A 19974-nucleotide genomic window follows, 5' to 3' on the forward strand; every position below is an offset into this window, starting at 1 on the left:
TTGTGTGTCTCCCTCTGTCTCTGCCCCTCCCCTGCTTATACTCTGTCTCTCTCTCAAAAATAAACAAACATTAAAAAAAAATTTTTTTTTTATTTTTCAACGAAAATAGTCCAATCTGGATTTTATAGTTGACTTGTCAAGAAGTTTGCTTCAGTCGAAAATAGTTCCTAAGGAGCAAAAGTCACATTAAAAGGAAATTCAATCTTAAGAGTGCAAGCTTGAGTAACTGCACTAAACCCAAAATTTGTAGAGTTATGAATTCAAATCAAAGCCTTTTATTCTGCTGAAGAGTATCATAAAAAATTTTTCAAAATATCTTAGGATCTACTTCAATGCACACTGTACAATAAAGACTTTTACTCAGTAACATGGGCTGTCATTTTTTATAAGGTAGACTAGGAGAAGGCACTGGACTTCTTATTCAACTGATCTATTATTATTTAATAGAAACATACTTTGATGACAAGCAGACTCATTTGTAAAAATAGCAAGCAGGAAACAGCACTGACAGAGTGGCATCTTCTGTGTCATCCTAATGTACTCCTGTGAGTCATAAAGAGTAGAACACGGATACAAATGCAACAAAAACAAATGTGGCCACCCAGGAAGTGAATTTTTAAGAGAATGTCAAAGCTGTTCTAAATCATAGTAAAAATAATCATAATTTCTATTTTCAGGTTATAACACATTCCTAATGATTTGCTAGGTGAGAAGCAAAAATTTCAATAAATTACAAAGCCAGCTCAGGTTGGCTTCTTCAAGAGGATCATAAAAATCTATTATCAAATTCCACCTAAAGAGGGTCAAAATTGTTATAGAATAAAGATATATTTATGAAATTACAGAGCATGTATTACCCACACACAAAAACTTAGAGTCACTGCCTGCCAAGTTTTAAAATATACAGTATTGGGGCACCTGGATGGCTCAGTTGGTTGAGGATCTGACTCTTGAGTTCAGCTCAGGTCATGATCTCACAGTGAGCGTCCACCGGGCTCTGCAATGACTGCATGGAGCCTGCTTGGGATTCTCTCTTTCCCTCTCTTTCTCTGCTCTACACGCCCTGGTTGTGTGTGTGTGTGTGTGTGTGTGTGTGTGTGTGCATGATGTACCCATGTGCATGCACACACTCTCTCTCTAAAAATAAATAAAGAAACATGTAAAAACAAAATAAATATAGAGTTATATTTATCACAGGGGTGCCTGGGTGGCTCAGTAAGTTGAGCATCTGACAATCTTGATTTCAGCTCAGCTCATGATCTCACAGTTCACGAGTTCAAGTTCTGGCTCTGTGCTGACAGTGCGGAGTCCGCCAGAAATTCTTTCTTTCTGCCCTTTCCTCGCTCATGTGTGCACACATCTCTCATAAATAAATAAACACCATATATATACACACACACATACATACAGTGTTGTAACCAAAGGGTGTGAGGGAGAAGAGGGGTCCTCTTCAGGTCCCAAACTCCACAGGCTGGTGATGGTATGAAGTAATGTAAGCAAAGCATAGAGCTTGTTCACCATACCTATTATTTTTTATAAAACCTTTAGTCATTTCCTATCACTTCATCTAAGTGAAAAAATACACACACACACACACACACACACACACACACAAATACACACACACAGTATATCTATCTATCTATCTATCTATCTATCTATCTATCTATCTATCTATCTATCTATCTACAGGTTTCTTCCTGGTTTCTTTCCAGGTTTTCTTTCTGTTCTGAGTTTCTTTCTGTTCCCAGGGTAAACATGAAGCCTGGAGGACCCGTCTAAAGCATCCCTAGACCTGAATGGATTATTTAGCAGTTGGACACAATACAGAGGGATTACCCCTTACCTTTTCCCTAGAAATTTGATAGCTTTTGAAGCTACACCTCAATTTTCTTTGAGGCTTCTTTCAGTAACATTTCATTGTATGAAATCTGTCTATACACAAGATTAAAATACAAATTTTAACTTTTAATGTGTATAAAGCAACATTAAAATTCTTTTATGATATCTTAAGAAAAAGTAAACATTTTGCCATCAAAGGAGCTTTGTTCAAAAATTTTTATTTCATTTAGCTGTCTAGCTATTTCTTAATTGTTGAGGATATTAGACATTTAGTGACCTTTGTTTATCTTTAATCTGTAATTAATTTTCTTACCCTTTAAATGATGTATATCTGCCATCTGATATGATATGTTGCTCTGTAGTTTAATCTGAAAAAAAAAATTTTCATTTTACTACAGAATATGGAGTTTTGCTCATATTTCCTCTTTTTTGCTCATATTCACTTTAAGTTTGATCATAAATACAAAAGAAAAATCCTTAAGTTATACATACCTACCTCTTTCCAAAAAGAATTAGAGAGAAATTTTGATTTTGTAATACTTTAAATTTGCAAAAGAATATTCATTTTACTTAATATATAGTCTAATGACTTTCAAACATTTAAAAATTTGAGTTGAACATTGCTTAATGATATCTTTTTTCAAAGTCTTACCAGAAGAGACCTCTTACTAACTCTATATTAAAATAAGAATTAATTGTTTGAATCAGTTAATGCAAAATCAAAAGTAACTGATGCTTATCAAGCTCTCATATGATAACAGATACTACATAGGACCTGTTGTTGTGGTCATTGTCCTTCAAGATCCAGTAGACAAGAACAATAGGAACTTAAATCTGTAACAAAATATGACTCAAACTAATTTAATTTAGCACTTAATTTAAAAATTAAAACAAGGTCTTTGAAAGCCAGGATGTCATCCACAAAGAACCACTGTCCCAGATCTTGCTTAAACAGGTATCAATTGTAAAATGTAACAACAATATCACTACAAACAGGTTCTCTTGTCAACCTCAAAAGTAAATTGACTTTGAAAGTATACACAGATTCATAGTGATCAGAAGCAGGACCCTGAGTGCCAAAATGATTATGATAAATACCTTTTCAATCTGTAAAGAGAAAGTTTTAAGCTTCTTGGTTAAAAATAATTATAGATTTGTAAGAAATTGCAAAGATAGCACAGAGAAGTCCCATATACACTTCACCCAATTCTCCCAATACATACATCCTATCTAACTATAACACAACATCAAAACCAGGAATCTAACACTGGTACAATGTGTATGTATAATTCTATGTCATTTTTACACACACACACACACACACACACACACACACACACACACTCGTGTAACCACCACCAAAACAAAGATTCAGAACTATTCTATCATTGCAAAGATATCCCTCATACTATCCTTTATATTCAAATCTATCCTCCTTCCTCACACTATTTCTAAACCCTGGTAAATACTAATTTGTTTCCCAACTCTGCCATTTTGTCATTTCAAGAATGTTATATAAATGGAATCATATAATATGTGGCCTTTTACGATTTTTTACTCAGTAAAACATATAGTTGCTGCATATATCAATAGTTCATTCCTCTTTATTACTGAGTAGTATTCCATGATATGAATGTACTACAGTTTGTTTAAGCATTCAACTACTGTATAACATGTTGGTGGTTTCAACTTTTTGGCTATTACAAATACAGCTGCTATAAAAAACAGTATACTGGGGCGCCTGGGTGGCTCAGTCGGTTAAGCGTCCGACTTCAGCCAGGTCACGATCTCACGGTCTGTGAGTTCGAGCCCCGCGTCAGGCTCTGGGCTGATGGCTCAGAGCCTGGAGCCTGCTTCCGATTCTGTGTCTCCCTCTCTCTCTGCCCCTCCCCCGTTCATGCTCTGTCTCTCTCTGTCTCAAAAATAAATAAAACGTTAAAAAAAGTTTAAATAAAAAACAGTATACTGATTTTTACATGAATATTAGTTTTCTAGGATATTTCTCTGGGATAAATGTGCAAGAGTGAGGTTCCTCCTTTTCCAAAGTGGTGATGCCATTTTCATTTACATTTTAAAAAATTACTGTACCAAGGTACTAGATGGAAGAGTATAAAACAATTGGAAAACATGAGAGCAGTCTCAAGGAATCAGTAGGCAAGTTTAGCACCTAAAGCAGTATAATTACTGTAGGAATTCAGAGATGGTTCTTAGCTGATCTGATCAAGGAAATCTTCAGGGAAGGAATTTTTACCTGAATTAGTCATTGAAGGCTAGGAAAAATTGTAAATACGTAGAAAAGGGCAGTCCAGACAGAGAGGATGACATAAGAAAAGGTACAAAGGCAAGAAAACATGAGACATGTATGAAAACATGATCAAAATATTGTTTGGCTATAGCACATGATACAGGAGGAAAAGCAGTGTGAAAGAAGGTTGGAGAAAAAAGACCATGGAGGGGCCCTTCAGCCTTAACTAGGTCTTCCCCTAGAATCCTGGCAGCTTTGAAGAATGAAGCTTAAAATATAATGTTGATATTCAGTCATAAAAAGGAATGAAGTACTGTTACCTGCTACAATATGGATAAGCCTTGAAAACATATATGCTAAGTAAAAGAAGCTAGTCACAAAAGGACATGGGGTTTCTTTTTGTGGTGATGAGAATGTTCTCGGGGCACCTGGCTGGCTCAAATGGTAGAGCACGTGATTCCTGGTCTTGGTGTTGTGGGTTCTAGCCCCACGCTGGGTGTAGAGATCACTTAAAAAAAAAATCTTTAAAAAAAATGTTCTTGAATTAGTGGTGATAGCTGCACAGTATTGTCAATATACTAAAAACTAAACTGAAGTGTATACTTTAAAAGGGTGAGTTTTATGATATATGAATTATATCTCAATTTATTTTATTTTATTATTTTTTTTAATTTAAATTTTTTTAAATTTACAGCCAAATTAGTTAGCATATAGTGCAACAATGATTTCAGGAGTAGATTCCTTAATGCCCCTTACCCATTTAGCCCATCCCCCCTCCCACAACCCCTCTAGCTGCACCAGCTTGCATTCCCATATCTCAATTTTTTAATGCAAAAAGATAGAAATGGAAGTGCCGAGGGTATTATAAGGCACCATACGTGAAACTGGGAATAAAATAATGGACAAATTCTAGGCACTCAAGGAGTTTATTATTTTGGAGAAGCAATCAAATAAATAGTTAATTATAATATAGTAAAATAAATGCTATTATTAGGTTCTGCAGATATGACAAGAGAACTTAGTAGAAGCACTTAAATCCTTAGGGGATAAAACACCTTAGGGGAGTGAGGAAAGGCTTCTGGAGATGATAGCTAAAATGTGTCCAGTAGGAAGAGTAGTGTTTTGCCAGGTGAAGTAGGCAGAGGGTGAGGAGGAAAGATATTCAAGGGATGTGTCAAAACTTAGAAGTGAAAAATACTACACACTACAGAAACTGCAAGCAGTTGTAAGCAGCTGAAGCTGCTAGAAACATGTGGCAAGGAAACATGGCTAGAAAGGTAAGCAAGGTCCACATTACGAAGGGTCTTGCCAAAAAATGTGGGTACATTCCAATGGCTATGGTCAACCTTTAAAGGACTTCAAGCAAGGTAGAGCAATCCAATTTGCAATTTAGAAAAGTCAACCTGGCTTCAGTAAGAGAAGTGGACCAGAGGGACAAGGCTAGAGGGAGACCAGGTAGGAGAGTAGAAGACTACTGTTGTATTTCAGGTGAGAAAATGGTGGTCTAAGACAGGGGTGGGCAAACTATGGCCTGTGAGCCATATCTAGCCTGCTTCTGTTTTCATAGGGATGACAAACTAAGGATGGTTTTTACATTTTAAAATGGTTGGTGCAGGGGTGGGAAGAAAGCAAAAGAAGAAGAATATTTTGTGAATTAGACACAATGTGAATTTCAGTGTCTATAAATAAAGTTTTATGGGAAACAGCTACACCCATTCATTTACATATTGTGTCCGGCTGCTTTGGAGCTACAGTGATTGTGACAAAGACCATATGGCCTGCAAAGCCTAACGTCTTTACCATTCGGTCCTTTATAGAAAAAGTTTGCCAACCTCTGGTCTAAACTAATAGAATGAGAACAGGGAGATAAATATACATGGGAGCTATTAAAGGGAAAGAATGAATATCTTGCTGATTGACTAGATACAAGGGTAAAAGAAGAAACACCAAGGATGATGTTTAGATTTCTAAAGTAGGGAACTAGATGAGTAAGGTGGCAGTACTCCACAAGAGGGAAACAGGAGAAATAGACTTGGGGTGGGAGGGAGAGTGGGGGGATGATTTTTACAGATTTGGACCTGTTGAATATGAGGCACTTGTGACACACCTGAGAAGAGACCTTGTAGTCAGCTGGATATATAGGTCTGGAGCTTGGGCACTAACGATTTGAGAGTCATTAGCATATGAATAGCAATTAAAGCCACAGGAATGAGATCACTGATGGAAAGCTGCAGAGGCAGCAGGAAAAACGGACACCAAGTGCTATGTGATCAGATGATCACTAAAAACTGCTCTCCAATAATGTGCAATTAGCCTATGTTTACTTTTTTTCCCACTTCCTTTATTTTCATGATCCAATTTTTTTTTTGCCCCTCCAAAGAACATAACCATCTTTTACTCTTGCTTTCAATAAGTTTGTATTACTCTGTTTTTTATCCATTTTTATGATGTTATCCCAACGTCTCTGCACTCTTTATTTTAAACTTGCTTTTGAAATTGCTACAGATATGCTATTCTTAAATGCTAGGCTATCCCAACGTCTCTGCACTCTTTATATTAAACTTGCTTTTGAAATTGCTACAGATATGCTATTCTTAAATGTTAGGCTATGAGTGACCTCAGCTTCCCTGCACTGTCTCCTTTGTATCCTTATATACTTTTAAAATTTTTTAATGAAGGAAGGGAAATTCAATCCACAGACCACAAAAATAGTATAGAATTATATGGGCAGTACTGCTTTATTTTTATCATTTTAATTTTCTCTTCAATCTTCCTTACTGAGAATGGAGACACTGATCCCAATGGCTCATATGTAAAGCCCTCACATTTCAAAAGCTGCTCTGGAACAATATATTTCACGTGGCACTCAAGAGAAAATCATAGCTTGTCTAAATAAAAGCCCTTTCTTAAGCCAAGCATAATGAATTTATTTCCCACCCCATTCCTTTGCCATGTAAGGATTTTTCAGTTAGCTTTTCGGACCCCCCTCATGGCATATTGTTCCCTTGGCATCTCATGTTCTCTATTATTCCTGTCAATCTTTCCAGCACAATTCTCACAATAATCTTATATTTAGTGTTTAGTATTATCAGCAAGTACCAGTTCCCAATTTCTCTCACGTCCTATTAACACTAGTGCAAGTTATTATTATTACTTGTACCTATTAACATTGTGCAAGTTATCTCACCTTCCGTATGCCGTTGAACAGAAGTGCCAAGGATTTGCTCAAAGACCTCACAGAGCCCAGGTGGTTGATCATTAAACCTAGAAGTTCTCTTTCCCCTACAGCAATTTTACTATGCTCCTCACTTTTAGAATCTAGATGTCTGCTACTAAACTGTTTATCTTTTTCACAGTGCAATATTATAGGCATCTGACCCCTCTTCTCCCCATATGTATACCTCATCCCCCAAATTCTCATCCTCCTCCTGAAACAGTTTCATAAGGAATTCTTCTTACATTCAATGTTATCCTTTTAAGGAAATCTGAATGTGTTTTTAGCTACCGTGACACTCCTTTGTACTCTTGCAAAATGTAAGAATATAAAGCAATGACTTAATTTTGGCTTTAATCTTATGTTTTCTACCATCTTGAGTCTGTTTATGAAGACTTTTTCATTTTGTTTCTGATTTTTTTTTATTTGCTCTAATTTCTTCAACTTTGTTTTCCTTTCCTTTTATGCTTTTCATTAATCCTTTCTTCATATAGACAGGTCTCTTTAGTTCTTTAACTCCTTTGGTTTTAACCCTTCCTCTGAGAGCCTTCACTTGTTTTAATACTTCCAGCATCTCAACACCTTCAAAAGGAAGCTTGGCTTCCCTTTTGATCATTCTTCCTCATAGTTTTTAATTTCCTTGTGCTCTAACATGAATTTGCTTATCTTCTAAATGACTCTGCCAAAACTTCCCAGTTGTTGAGAAACTAATTTGAGTTCTCACTATTGCATGATTGGAAAAAAAAATATTTCACTCTGCCACATAAACTCAGTTGAACTGGCAATGTAATAGGAATACTTTCTTTTTTTTCTAAGTATATTCCAGACAGCTAACAGTACATAAACTCTAAGAAGTATTATTTAATCCTTATTTTATGAAATGATTCTCATCCGGCTTCACGGGTCCCTTTTGGTCACTTTCAGACTTTTGCCAAAATATCCTTATTTACAATATAGTATAATATATCAAATGATTTCTCTTTCAAATTTCTTTGGGGATGAGAGATCAGTGTGTGTAGATAGACAGAGAGACAGATACACATTCCCTTGCCTAATTTATATCTATGGTCAGACAGATTCCAATCCAGATTCCAATGTATCCTTCAAAAACCCAAAAGGCTCAAAATGCCTTGCCCGACTCAACTCTACTGGGAAGAGCCTCATATTCAGTCTTGTCAAAAACAAAACATTCTTTTATCACATGCAGTTCTTTTTTTTTTAAATTTTTTTAACGTTTTATTTATTTTTGAGACAGAGAGAGACAGAGCATGAACGGGGGAGGGGCAGAGAGAGAGGGAGACACAGAATCGGAAGCAGGCTCCAGGCTCTGAGCCATCAGCCCAGAGCCCGACGCGGGGCTCGAACCCACGGACCGTGAGATCGTGACCTGAGCTGAAGTCGGCCGCTTAACCGACTGAGCCACCCAGGCGCCCCTATCACATGCAGTTCTATTTCCAGTAAGAATGTCACCCTGTTTCTCTTCTACCCCCAAGGTTTATCAGAAATGAGAATTCCAGGGTGCCTGAGCGGCTCAGTCAATTAAGTGTCCAACTCTTGATTTTGGCTCAGGTTATGATCTCATGGAGCTCATGGAGCCTGCTTGGGGTTCGCTCACTCGCTCTCTCTCTCTCTCTCTCTCTGTCCCTCCCCCACTTGTGTGTGCGTGCTCTCTCTCTCTCTCAAAATAAATAAATAAACATTAAAAAAATGAGAATTCCATGAGAACAGGCACTGACTGCATCTCTCATTCATCCCTGTGTGTCCATCTCAATAAATGTTTGCTGAATCATTCCTTAGATTTTCAAGTTTTATACTGTGTACTACATATTCTTCTACCTTAAATGGTACTTTATTCATATTTATATAATTCTTTTTTTTTTTTTAAGAGAGAGAGTGTGTGCGAGCAGAAAAGAGGGGCAGAGGGAGAATCTCAAGCAGGCTTGACACTCAGCATGGAACCTGAGACAGGGCTCAATCCCACAACTCTGGGATCATGACCTGAGCTGAAATCGAGAGTCGGATGCCCAACTAACTGAGCCACCCAGGTGCCCCTCATATTTGTATAATTCTAATTATCCTTCAAGACTTCTTCTAAACTCCCTCATTTATTTCCCTTTGTTATCAACTTCATTGCCTTAGCTTTACTTCACCTTTCCCCTTCTGTAATACTGGTCTCTCTAGGATTTGCAGTCCATCTATAATTGGCTGATTATGTATGCTGTCTTTGGCCTTTTCCATGTTAATCTCTTAAAATGTTTTTACTGTCATTTCTGAGACCTTTCTTTTTCTCTCTTCCAAGACATATGTTCTTTACCTCTTTTTTTTAGAATCATCTTCTCTTGATATTTTCCTATGGCACTTCTCACTCGTCCTCAGCTATTTCATCTATTTTCCTCTAATCTTTTTTCCTCCCTCCAATACCTAAAACATAATCTTTATATTTTTACCACCTCTTTCTGAAGTTCATTTAGTGCTTTCCCATCCCACATGGCTACTTTGAATTAATTTTGGCAGCTGTTACCAGCTCAGTGGCTCTGCTTTTCTTTTCATTCTGGGACCTTGAAAATGGCTCAGCCGTGTATGCTTCACTTTCATTATGACTTGTTCTTGGACAATCAGCACAACTTTGACCACTGATCCCAAAGGTTATATATAATTAGCTTTTTACAGATGTCATTTCTGGCTTTTTTCTCCATACCAGAAACATTTTTCCCATTTATATCTCATACTCAGATGATTTCTAGAGACAATTCTATCTTCTGTAACATAACTACCAAACCTGGATGATCCTCAAAATCACCTAGGGAGCTGTAAGAAATACATATTCTTACCTCCTCCACCCCACTACAGTGTGATTTATAACAGTCTGGGGATCAGCCCAGAAATCTTTTTTTCTTTTTTTAATATTTATTTATTTAAGTAATCTCTACACCCAACATGGGGCTCGAACTCACAACCTGGAGATCAAGAGATACATGTACGTCTAACTGAGCCAGCCAGGCACCACTTCCCCCTGTCCCCATTTAAATCTTTTTTTAAATGTTTATTTTTTTAACTTTATTTATTTTTGAGAGAAAGAGGGACAGAGTGTAAGCAGGGGAGAGGCAGAGAGAGAGAGAGGGAGACACAGAATCTGAAACAGGCTCCAGGCTCTGAACTGTCAGCACAGAACTTGATGTGGGGCTCAAACTCACGAACTGTGAGAGCATGACCTAAGCTGAAGTCAGACACTTTTTTTTTTTTTTAATTTTTTTTTTTCAACGTTTATTTTTGGGACAGAGAAAGACAGAGCATGAACGGGGGAGGGGCAGAGAGAGAGGGAGACACAGAACTGGAAGCAGGCTCCAGGCTCTGAGCCATCAGCCCAGAGCCTGACGCGGGGCTCGAACTCACGGACCGCGAGATCGTGACCTGGCTGAAGTCGGACGCTTAACCGACTGCGCCAACCAGGCGCCCCTGAAGTCAGACACTTAACTGATTAAGCCACTCTGGCATCCCATGAAATATATATATATATTTTTTTTTTTTTTAAAGCTCAAGTGATTCTGATAAGCAGCCAGGTTTAGCAGTTACTCATCTATACTATGTCTTTGGCTGGGACCTATAGCAGCTGGATCAAAATGATATATTAATAATTGATGGGTATTAAATGTTTAAATTTTTAAATTTTTATTTTGTGCCAGATCTCTACTAAGTGTTTATAAGTATCACTGCATTCAATCCTCATAACCATCCTATGAGGTGGGCTTTACATTTTACAGACAAGGAAACTGTACTCTATTTCATATACCTACAGTAGATACCAGATATTCTCCCAAGCAGTCCCACATAAGAGTCTGTGCTCATGACCATTGTGCATATACTAGATCAGCTAAGTGATTAAACTTCTTTTCTTACTAATATTATATTACACACATGTTATTCAGTCAACATTTCAAACACACTTGCAACTTTTACTTGATCTGTTAAAGAATTAGTCTCTCTCGAAGCAAGTATTAGTTTAAGCTATACCCAGTTACATTTTTAAAAAGAATAATCAAGGTGTTTGGTGTTGGTTGGCTATAATGAATCATCACAAAGTTCTTTTATTCACCCATTCATTTTTATTCAGTCATTTATAAAGCATTTACTAAGTATCCGCTATGTGCTAGGCCTAGGGATATAAAGTATTTGGTCCTGGTCTATTAAGAAGAATTACAAAGAATCACCACCATGAAACAAACTATGTTTGTTTATTCATTCATATGTCAGCCAGTCACAAGAGAAACATTTATGAAACACCTAGTAAGTGGAAGATACTGTTGAAAGCCTAAAAATACAGCAATACACAAGAAACAAGAGAGAGATCTGGGTAAAGAATACACATTTGGAGTCATCAGCATAACTGAAGTTTTCTGAATGAGTATGAGCACTTACAAAGAGAGCAGAATAAGTAGAGAAGAGGATCTTAGACAGGAAACTATGAACTAGTGGTGCCTGACTGGGTCAGTCGGTGGAGTCTTGATCTTGGGGTTGTGAGTTTGAGCCCCATGTTGGGTACAGAGATTACTTAAAAAAATAAAATCTGAAGACAAAAAAGAAAACTATGAACTATAATACTTAATGATGAATAGAGGTGCATCAAAGAAGAAGCAAAGAAGACTAAGACTAAGCAAAGAAGACTAAGAAGAACTGAGAAAAGGAAAACAGGAGAGTCTGGCATCATGGAAGCCAAGAGCATAGTGCACTGGGTAAAAGATGTTGAAATATTAGTAAGAGGAAGAGAAAATCCAGATATGAACAAAGACAATTCTGTTTTCAAGAAATCTGACTGGGAGTGGCACTTAAGTGGCTCCGTTGGTTGAGCATCTGACTCTTAATTTTGGCTTAGTCATGATCCCAGGGTCGTGGGATCGAGCCGTGTGTCAGGTTCTGCACTGAGCGTGGAGCCTGCTTGAGATTCTCTCTCTCCCTCTCTCTCTGCCCCTCCCCTGCTCATATATACTCTCTCACATGTGAACACACTCTCTCTAAAATAAAAAAGAAACAAACCTGACTGGGAAAGGAAGGAAAGATTCAAGCATTTACTAAATGCTGAAGAGTAAATAGAGACAGAGATTGAATATAAGGAGACTGGATTAATAATAGTACAAGATCTTTGAAAAGATGGAGGAAATTAGATTCAGAAAACAGGTACCGAGGCTAGTCCTGGAGAAAGTAGGAACCTTTTTTTAATCCAACAAGGAAGGAAGACATATTGGTAGAAACGTAGGTATGCCTGCAGATTTGGTAATAAAAGTTTTATCAGTTCCTGTCCAATTCTGTCAAAAAGGATACAAGATCACATGTTGGGCTGGAGTTAGGGGAAGAGGAATTTAAATGGGGATAGGAAGTGGGGGAGGCTTGAGGAGAGAAGTTTGAAAGATGCTGGAATGGATAGGTGTCTAGACTACTGTAATTTGTAAGGTGCTATTGAAAGCCCAGTTGGGGCAGCTGATCATAAATTTCTACAAATACCAGACTGGCTATCTGATTTTCTCCAGCTAGGTTTAAAATAGATATGTAAAAGAAAGAATAATAGCAAGAAACTAAGCTGAAACAACAGACCATCAAATCTCAGCTGGATAGGGAGGAAAGTAAAGAGTGAACAAGGCTTCTGGAATGGAAGAAGGAAAGGATAAGTGGTCCAGGCGTACTTGTGAAAAACAAGTACAGTTCATTCAGCAGTTCTAATCTCTTTTTTGATACATTCTCCTAAGAATATGCAAGTTTGAAGTTCACAAACTTAAAAAAAATGTTTTTTATTATGCAACCTATACACACAATGCGGAGCTTGAACTCACAACCCCGAGACCAAGAGTCACAAGCTCTATCAACTGAGCCAGCCAGGTGCCCCTGCAGTTCACAAACTTTGAATCTCAAGGATATGAATCCTATGTCAAATTTATGTTAGAATGAATTAAAAATCAACGTCTTTAATTATCATTCATGTTGGCAAATATTTCTAATTCTCATCCTAGACACTCTGTAGGACTGTCCCTCCTGATTTCTTTGAAGTTGGGATGAGGGAAAGGCAATGAATATGAGCAAAATGACATGAATCACTTCCAGACATAAGTAATGATAAGGAGCACAATTTGCCGCTCTGTCATTCTACCATAGCAACCAATGTTTTGGATGGGGGCTGCTTAGTCTGCCTAGACCCTAGAATGAGGAAGATACAGAGCAGTGCCTTCAGTCAACCCACAAAGGACAAGTTGAGTGATAAATTTTAAGCCACAGAAGAGGGTGCAGGTGGAGGACTATGAAAGGGAAGGAGAGAATGAGAGGTCAGTAGGGAAAGCAAGGCAGACTTGGAAGGGAAAGCAAGGCAGACTTAGAAAGTATGAGAGTCTGGGTGGCTCAGTTGGTTAAGCATCACACTCGATCTCAGCTCAGGTTTGATCTCATGGTCGTACGCTCAAGACCTGTGTTGGGCTGTGCACAGGTGCGAAGTCTACTTAAAAAAAAAAAAAGTATGATAGCAAGAGTCTCCCCCCATCTGCCATACCCAGTTCATAAAGCATTTCCACTTATACATCTCACTAATCCTTAAAACTTGAAGTGTAAAAAATCAAAATAGTTTCTCCACAAATTAGAAGCCCTTCTCAGCTTCCACTACCTTCAGTGACATCATCATCCTTCTGGTTCTCCTGCCTCTTCTTTCTCCTCATCTTATTAACTACCCCACTAGTGCCTAGAACTGCATGCATTCACACTCCACACAAACTATCACCAAGTCCAGCCAATTCTTCTTTTGCAACTTCTTTCATATCTGACCCTTAACTCTTTCTGTATGTTCATGACAACTGCCTTAATCTACAAATAAGAGCAGAGATCTTATTTGTTTGGTCACCCCTATATTTCCTGGCACACTTTAGGCACTCAACATTACTGAACAAATAAATGAAGAAATTTAATTTACCATTAGTCTTTTCCCACTTTTATCAATTTCCAAATGGTAGTGAGAAACAGCTTTGCAAAAACTTGTTTTCTATCAAATCTTTGAGTCAAAATCCACTAATAGAACACTATTACCCATAGTGTGGAATCCAAAACTCTTCTACCAAGCATTTAATGTCTTTCAGAAGGTGGGTACCATTTTAACCAATTACCAGAAATGGTCTCCTGGACAGAGTGAAGCTAGTTTTAACCATATATAGTTTAAACTACTCCTCCTATATCCAAGCATCATCAGCAAACAGAATGTCCTTTCCTTTCCTTTTTACTACAACAAATTTCATTCCCTCCTTTAAAATAAAAACCAAAACTTAAATTGACTCTACGAGAGCATGATGTTAATTTCTACAGATAAAAATTTCATTATATTCACTATCCCTCATCCCTCCAAATTTTCCCAATTTTTTATGCTATTAGGTCCTCATCACATCTTCCACTGCCAGGTCCCCTCTAATTTAGCATGTCCCAGCCACCTCCTGCCAAGACAACCCACCACTGCTGCCAAATCCCATTTTAGGTCTTGAGTGTGCATTTAATTCCTTCCTATATTAATTTATTCAACATATATTTATTGAGTACCTATTTCATGCAATTCACTGATCTAAGCACTGGGGAGACAGCAAATCACAAAAATAAACAAAAATCCCTTCTGTTGTTGGGCGATTACAATACTTAATATACAATATTTACTTATTATGATAAAAGAAGTCATACAATAGAATAGGAAGTGCTAAGTGCTGTGGAAAAAATACATTAGAGATGGAGAAGAGGGGAAGGCCTTAACAAAAAGGTGTAAATTTGAACGAAGACTTTCAAGAGTGAGAATTACCATGCAGCTATCTGGGAAAAGAATGTCCTAGGCAGAGGGTACAGCCAGTGTAAAAGCCCTATTGCAGGAGAATGACTGATACTTCAAGAACTGATCAAAATGGCTAGTTTGGTGTGAATGAAGTGAGCAACAAGAAGGGTAGTAGGAGATGACAGAGAACTGTGAGGGAAGCAGATGGTCTAGAGCCCGTGGACCACTGGAAAGACTTGGGACTTTTTCTGCAATTGAGATGGAAGCCAGCAGGGCATTTTGGGCAAACAAAGAACATAACCTAATTGACATTTTAATATAATGCTGTGTTGAAAACAGATTGAAGTAGTAGCAAGGACAGAAGAAGGAGGCTAGTTAAGCTATAACCAATAATTTAGGCAAGAAATGATGATAATTTAGACCAGAGCGGTAAAGGTGGTAGAGAGACAAGTGTCTGGATTCTGGATATATTTTGAAGCTACACCAACAAGAATTGCTGATAAATTGGACACGGGGGTGAGAAAAAGTCAAGAATGACTCCAAAGTTTCTGGCTTGAGAAGCTGACAGGAAGGAGTTGCCATTCACTGGGCTGAGAAAGACTGTGAATAGAAGTTTTGGGGTAGCAGAAAGATCAGGGAGCTGGCTCTGGACTGGTTAAGTCCAAAACCATATTTGCCATCCATGAGGAGATGATGAGTAGAGAGTTGTCTATCAAGACTGGAATTTAAGAGAACAGTCTGGGTAAAAGATATAAATTTGGAAATCATCAGTGTATAGATGATTTTTAAAGAAGTGGCAGGATGAGCTCTCTATGGAACTGAGTTTGATAAAGAAAAGGTTCAAGGACTAAGCCTTGGAGCATTCTATCTGAGGAGGAACCAGAAAAGAGAATGAGAAGGAATGGCTAGTGAGGTGGAAAGAAAGCAATATTCCCTGAAAGCCAAAATGAAGAACATGTTTCAAGGAAGAGGACATAGTAATCAACTGTATCAAATGTTGTTCATAGGTGAAGCCAAATGATAACTAAGAATTGACTACTGGGTTTTAGCCAAGTCTCAAATACTGAACCACACTTGGTCTGGTGAGGGCAAAAGCCTGATTAGAGTGGATTTAAGGGAATGTGTTTAAGCTGTCCAGAATAAGCTACAAGACTCAGACTTCCAACAATAATCTTTCTACCTAGCAGGAGGCCAAAACTGGGTTTCAGCACAAGTTCTGTGAAAGTTACCTCGGCTGATCACACTCATTACTTTCAAATAAAAAAGTGATGGCAGAGTCAGCCCTTAGTTCTCTGATGCTAGTTCCCCAGAAGTGATTGTACTAGAAAGCTCACTTTAGTTCTCAGGGCCTTGAGTGAGCATGTGTCCTAGATTTTCTAAAGGTTCCAATTTAATATAATTTTCTTCTGTTAATGAAGGGGATTCCTTATCTGTGCAATTAAACATTTAATTTTATGCCACTGTAATAGTTTTTATATTAAAATTTTTTCTCAAATCAAGAAAATTCTTTTTCAGCCAGGGGCTAAGGAGAAGGGAAAAGGAGAGCTTTGTTCAATAGGTATAGAGCTTCTGTTTTGCAAGATGAAAAGGTTCTAGAGATCTGTTGCACAACATTATGCACAACATAGCTAACATTACAGCACACTTACAAATGATTAAGATAGTCAATTTTCTGTTACATGGTTTTTCACCACAGTTTTTTTTTTTTTTAATTCTTTTTCAGACATAGTGTCCTGATTTTGGGAAATATGGACACTATGCTGTTAACTCAAACAAATCTCCAATTGAAGGCATTCCAGGCACCATAACAATATTTGAGTAGTAAATGTCTTTTGTTTTGGGGGGAAGCACCATTTAAAGAAGTAAAACTTATTAAGAAATTTTCCCCACTAACCTGTAAAACAGTTTCTTCCTTTCTTTTAGTTAAGGTAAAAGATATCATATGGCATTAAGACACCAGCATAAGCTCTCAGAATGGGTCTTAATAAGTAGGATGTGTATAAACATAAACCCACCTTGCTGAATTTGGTATGGAAAGTATACATCCATATTTTTAGTTATATGCTTTTTCACGTCTTTTTAGATGGTTCTCTAGTAACCGCCCTTTCATCCCTTGATGTCAGTTGTTCTTTGTATCTTTGTTAAGCCTCTGTCATGTAATTAATACTGAACAAAGGGTTGCACATAAGGAAAGACTGTGATTATGCAGAACCCAGTAATGTAGTGCTTGAAAGAACAGGCTCTAAGGTTAAACTGCCTGGGTCTGAATTCTGAATCCATAACTTATTATTATCTTGGACATACTGCTTATTAAACTTCTCTGTGCTTCAGTTTCCTCATCTGTAAAATGAGAATATTATCTGCTTCATAGGCCTGAGATAAAGTGATTGCAACAGTGCCTGGGACATAGTAAGTGCTTAACAAATGTTAGCTGGTAGAAGATCTTTACTGTTCCCAGTACCTAGCATGGTGGTCCCTCAAATTTAGCCTTTTTGGCTAAAATAATACACTGGGAATTTCACAGAATTTCCTAGCATATTATTTTATTCCTGATTCCTTTTTTTTTAAGTTTATTTATTTATTTACTTATTTTGAGAACAAGAGAGACAGAGAGAGGGAGGGGAAAAGAGAGGGAGAGAGAGAGAAAATCCCAAGCAGGTTCTGTGTTGTCAGTGCAAAGCCTGATGAAGGGCTCGATCCCAGGAACTGTGAGTGAAATCATGACCTGAGCTAAAATCAAGAGTCAAGACACTTACCGACTGAGCCATGGAGGTGCCCCGCCAATTTCTTTTTTTGATAGCTCAGAGCTACTTATCCTATAAGTAAGTACATTTTGGAATATTTTCTCCTAAATGCCTCCACTAAAGCTTCAACGTTTTTCCCAATGCACAGTTGATGATTTTTCTGTTCATGACCCTTCCCCTTTAAGAATGCCATCTGTACACTGTGAACTTTTTCTAAGTCATTCATTAAAGATGTTACACATGACCAGTCCCAAAACTAACCTCTTGTTCCCCACCATTTATTATAATTCTCCATCTGAGAAAGTAACCATGGTATGGTAAGAAAACCACTGAACTATGAACCACTGAATTATAAAACCAGAATTATGAACCAGAATTATAAAACCAGGTTTTAGTTCCAACTTCAGGTACTAGAGACCAGAGGTAAATAACTTTTAAAAATTTTAATTTTCTCATCTATAAAATGGAATTGCAAGTCCTATCTACCTTGGAGTTTAGCTATAAATATCAAACTTACCAGTCTTTCGACTCTATTATTCTCTATTCTTGCTGCCATTGTAAATACAGACCCACAGTTCTTGACTAAATGTCTGCAGTAATGTATTTCCTAACTGATCTTGGTTTCATTTTCTTTTCTCTACAATCATCCTTTACTACACTCATGACTATCTTTTCAAAAAACAAATTGAATTATATTGTTCCCTATGACCTGCAAGGTGAAATCAAAACTCCTTAGTATGGCATTTTAGACTTAAGAGTCTGGCCCTAGAGAGCCCAGAAATAACCCCATATATGTTCAACAGGCTTTTCAATAAGAATGCTAAGACCATTCAATGGGGAGAATAATAATTTCTTCAACAAATGGTGTCAGGACAACTATACAACCACATGCAAAAGAATGAAGTTAAAAAAATAAATAAATAAAAAGAATGAAGTTAGATGCTTACCTTCTAAGGTAAGGAGAAAATTAACCACAAAAGAAAATGAACTCAAATGGATCAAAAACCTAAATTTAAGAGCTAAAACTATAAAATTCTTAAGACGAAAACATAGGGATAAATCCTTATGATTTCTGATTTGGGAGCGGTTTTTTTTTTTAAGTGTTTTTCATTTATTTTTGAGAGAGAGAGAGAGAGAGAGAGAGAGAGAGAACATCAATGGAGATGTGAAGACAGAGAGGGGGACAGAAGATCCAAAGCGGGTTCCATGCTGACAGCAGCAAGCCCGATGTGGCACTCAAACTCACAAACTGTGATATGATTGGAGCTGAAGTCAGACACTCAAACAACTGAGCCACCCAGGTACCCCTGGGAGTGGTTTCTTAAATATGACAACAAAAGCATAGGCAACAAAAGAAAAAATAGATACAATTTAATTGCATCAAAATTAAAAACTTTGGTGGGGTGCCTGGGTGTCTCAGTTGGTTCAGCGTCAGACTCTTGATTTCAGCTCAGGTCATGATCTCATGGTTTGTGAGTTCAAGCCCTGTGTCAGGTTCTGTGTGGACAAGGAGGAGCCTGCATGGGGTCCTCTCTCTCCCTCTCTCCCTGCCCCTCCTCTGCTCAGGTGCACACAAGGGTGCACATGCACTTGTACTTTCTTTCTCTCTTAAAATAAATAAGTGAACTTAAAAAAAAAATTTAACTGGGGTACCTGGGTGGATCAGTCAGTTGAGCATCCAACTCTTGATTTTGGCTCAGGTCATGATCTCACAGTTAATGAGATCAAGCTCCACATCAGGCTCTGTGCTGACAGCACAGGGCATGCTTGGGATTCTCTCTCTTCCTCTCTCTCTGCCCCTCCCCCACTCATGCTTTTTTTTCTCTCTCAAAAATAAATAAACTTAAAAAATAAATTTTAAAACTGTTGTGCATCAGAGGATGGTATCAACAGAATGAAAAGATAATGCACAGAAGGGAGAAAATATCTGCAAATATATATCTGATAAGGGTTTAATATCTAGAACATATAAAGAACTCCTACAACTCAGCAAAAACAAATAATCTAATTAAAAATGGGCAAAGGACTTGAACAAATCCTTCTTCAAAGATAAAAATGGCCAAGAAGCACATGAAAAAATATTCAACATTGTTAGACATTAGAGAAATGCAAATCAAAAGCACAGTGGGTACCACTTCATATCCAGTACGAT

General features: G+C 37.5%; 1 protein-coding gene across 3 annotated transcripts in view; it reads right to left on the minus strand.

Annotated features, from left to right (window-relative positions):
• The window catches only part of GOLM2 (golgi membrane protein 2), a 106069-nt gene that overhangs the window by 66837 nt on the left and 19258 nt on the right, over positions 1–19974 (minus strand). For all 3 annotated transcript variants that reach the window (XM_011282842.4, XM_011282841.4, XM_011282843.4), the window contains exon 2: positions 2156–2210. In XM_011282842.4, the coding sequence (XP_011281144.1) occupies positions 2156–2210 (55 nt within the window). The remainder of the gene's footprint in view (positions 1–2155; positions 2211–19974) is intronic.

Source organism: Felis catus, chromosome B3 (genome assembly GCF_018350175.1).
Source record: "Felis catus isolate Fca126 chromosome B3, F.catus_Fca126_mat1.0, whole genome shotgun sequence".
Classification (NCBI taxonomy): Eukaryota; Metazoa; Chordata; class Mammalia; order Carnivora; family Felidae; genus Felis; species Felis catus.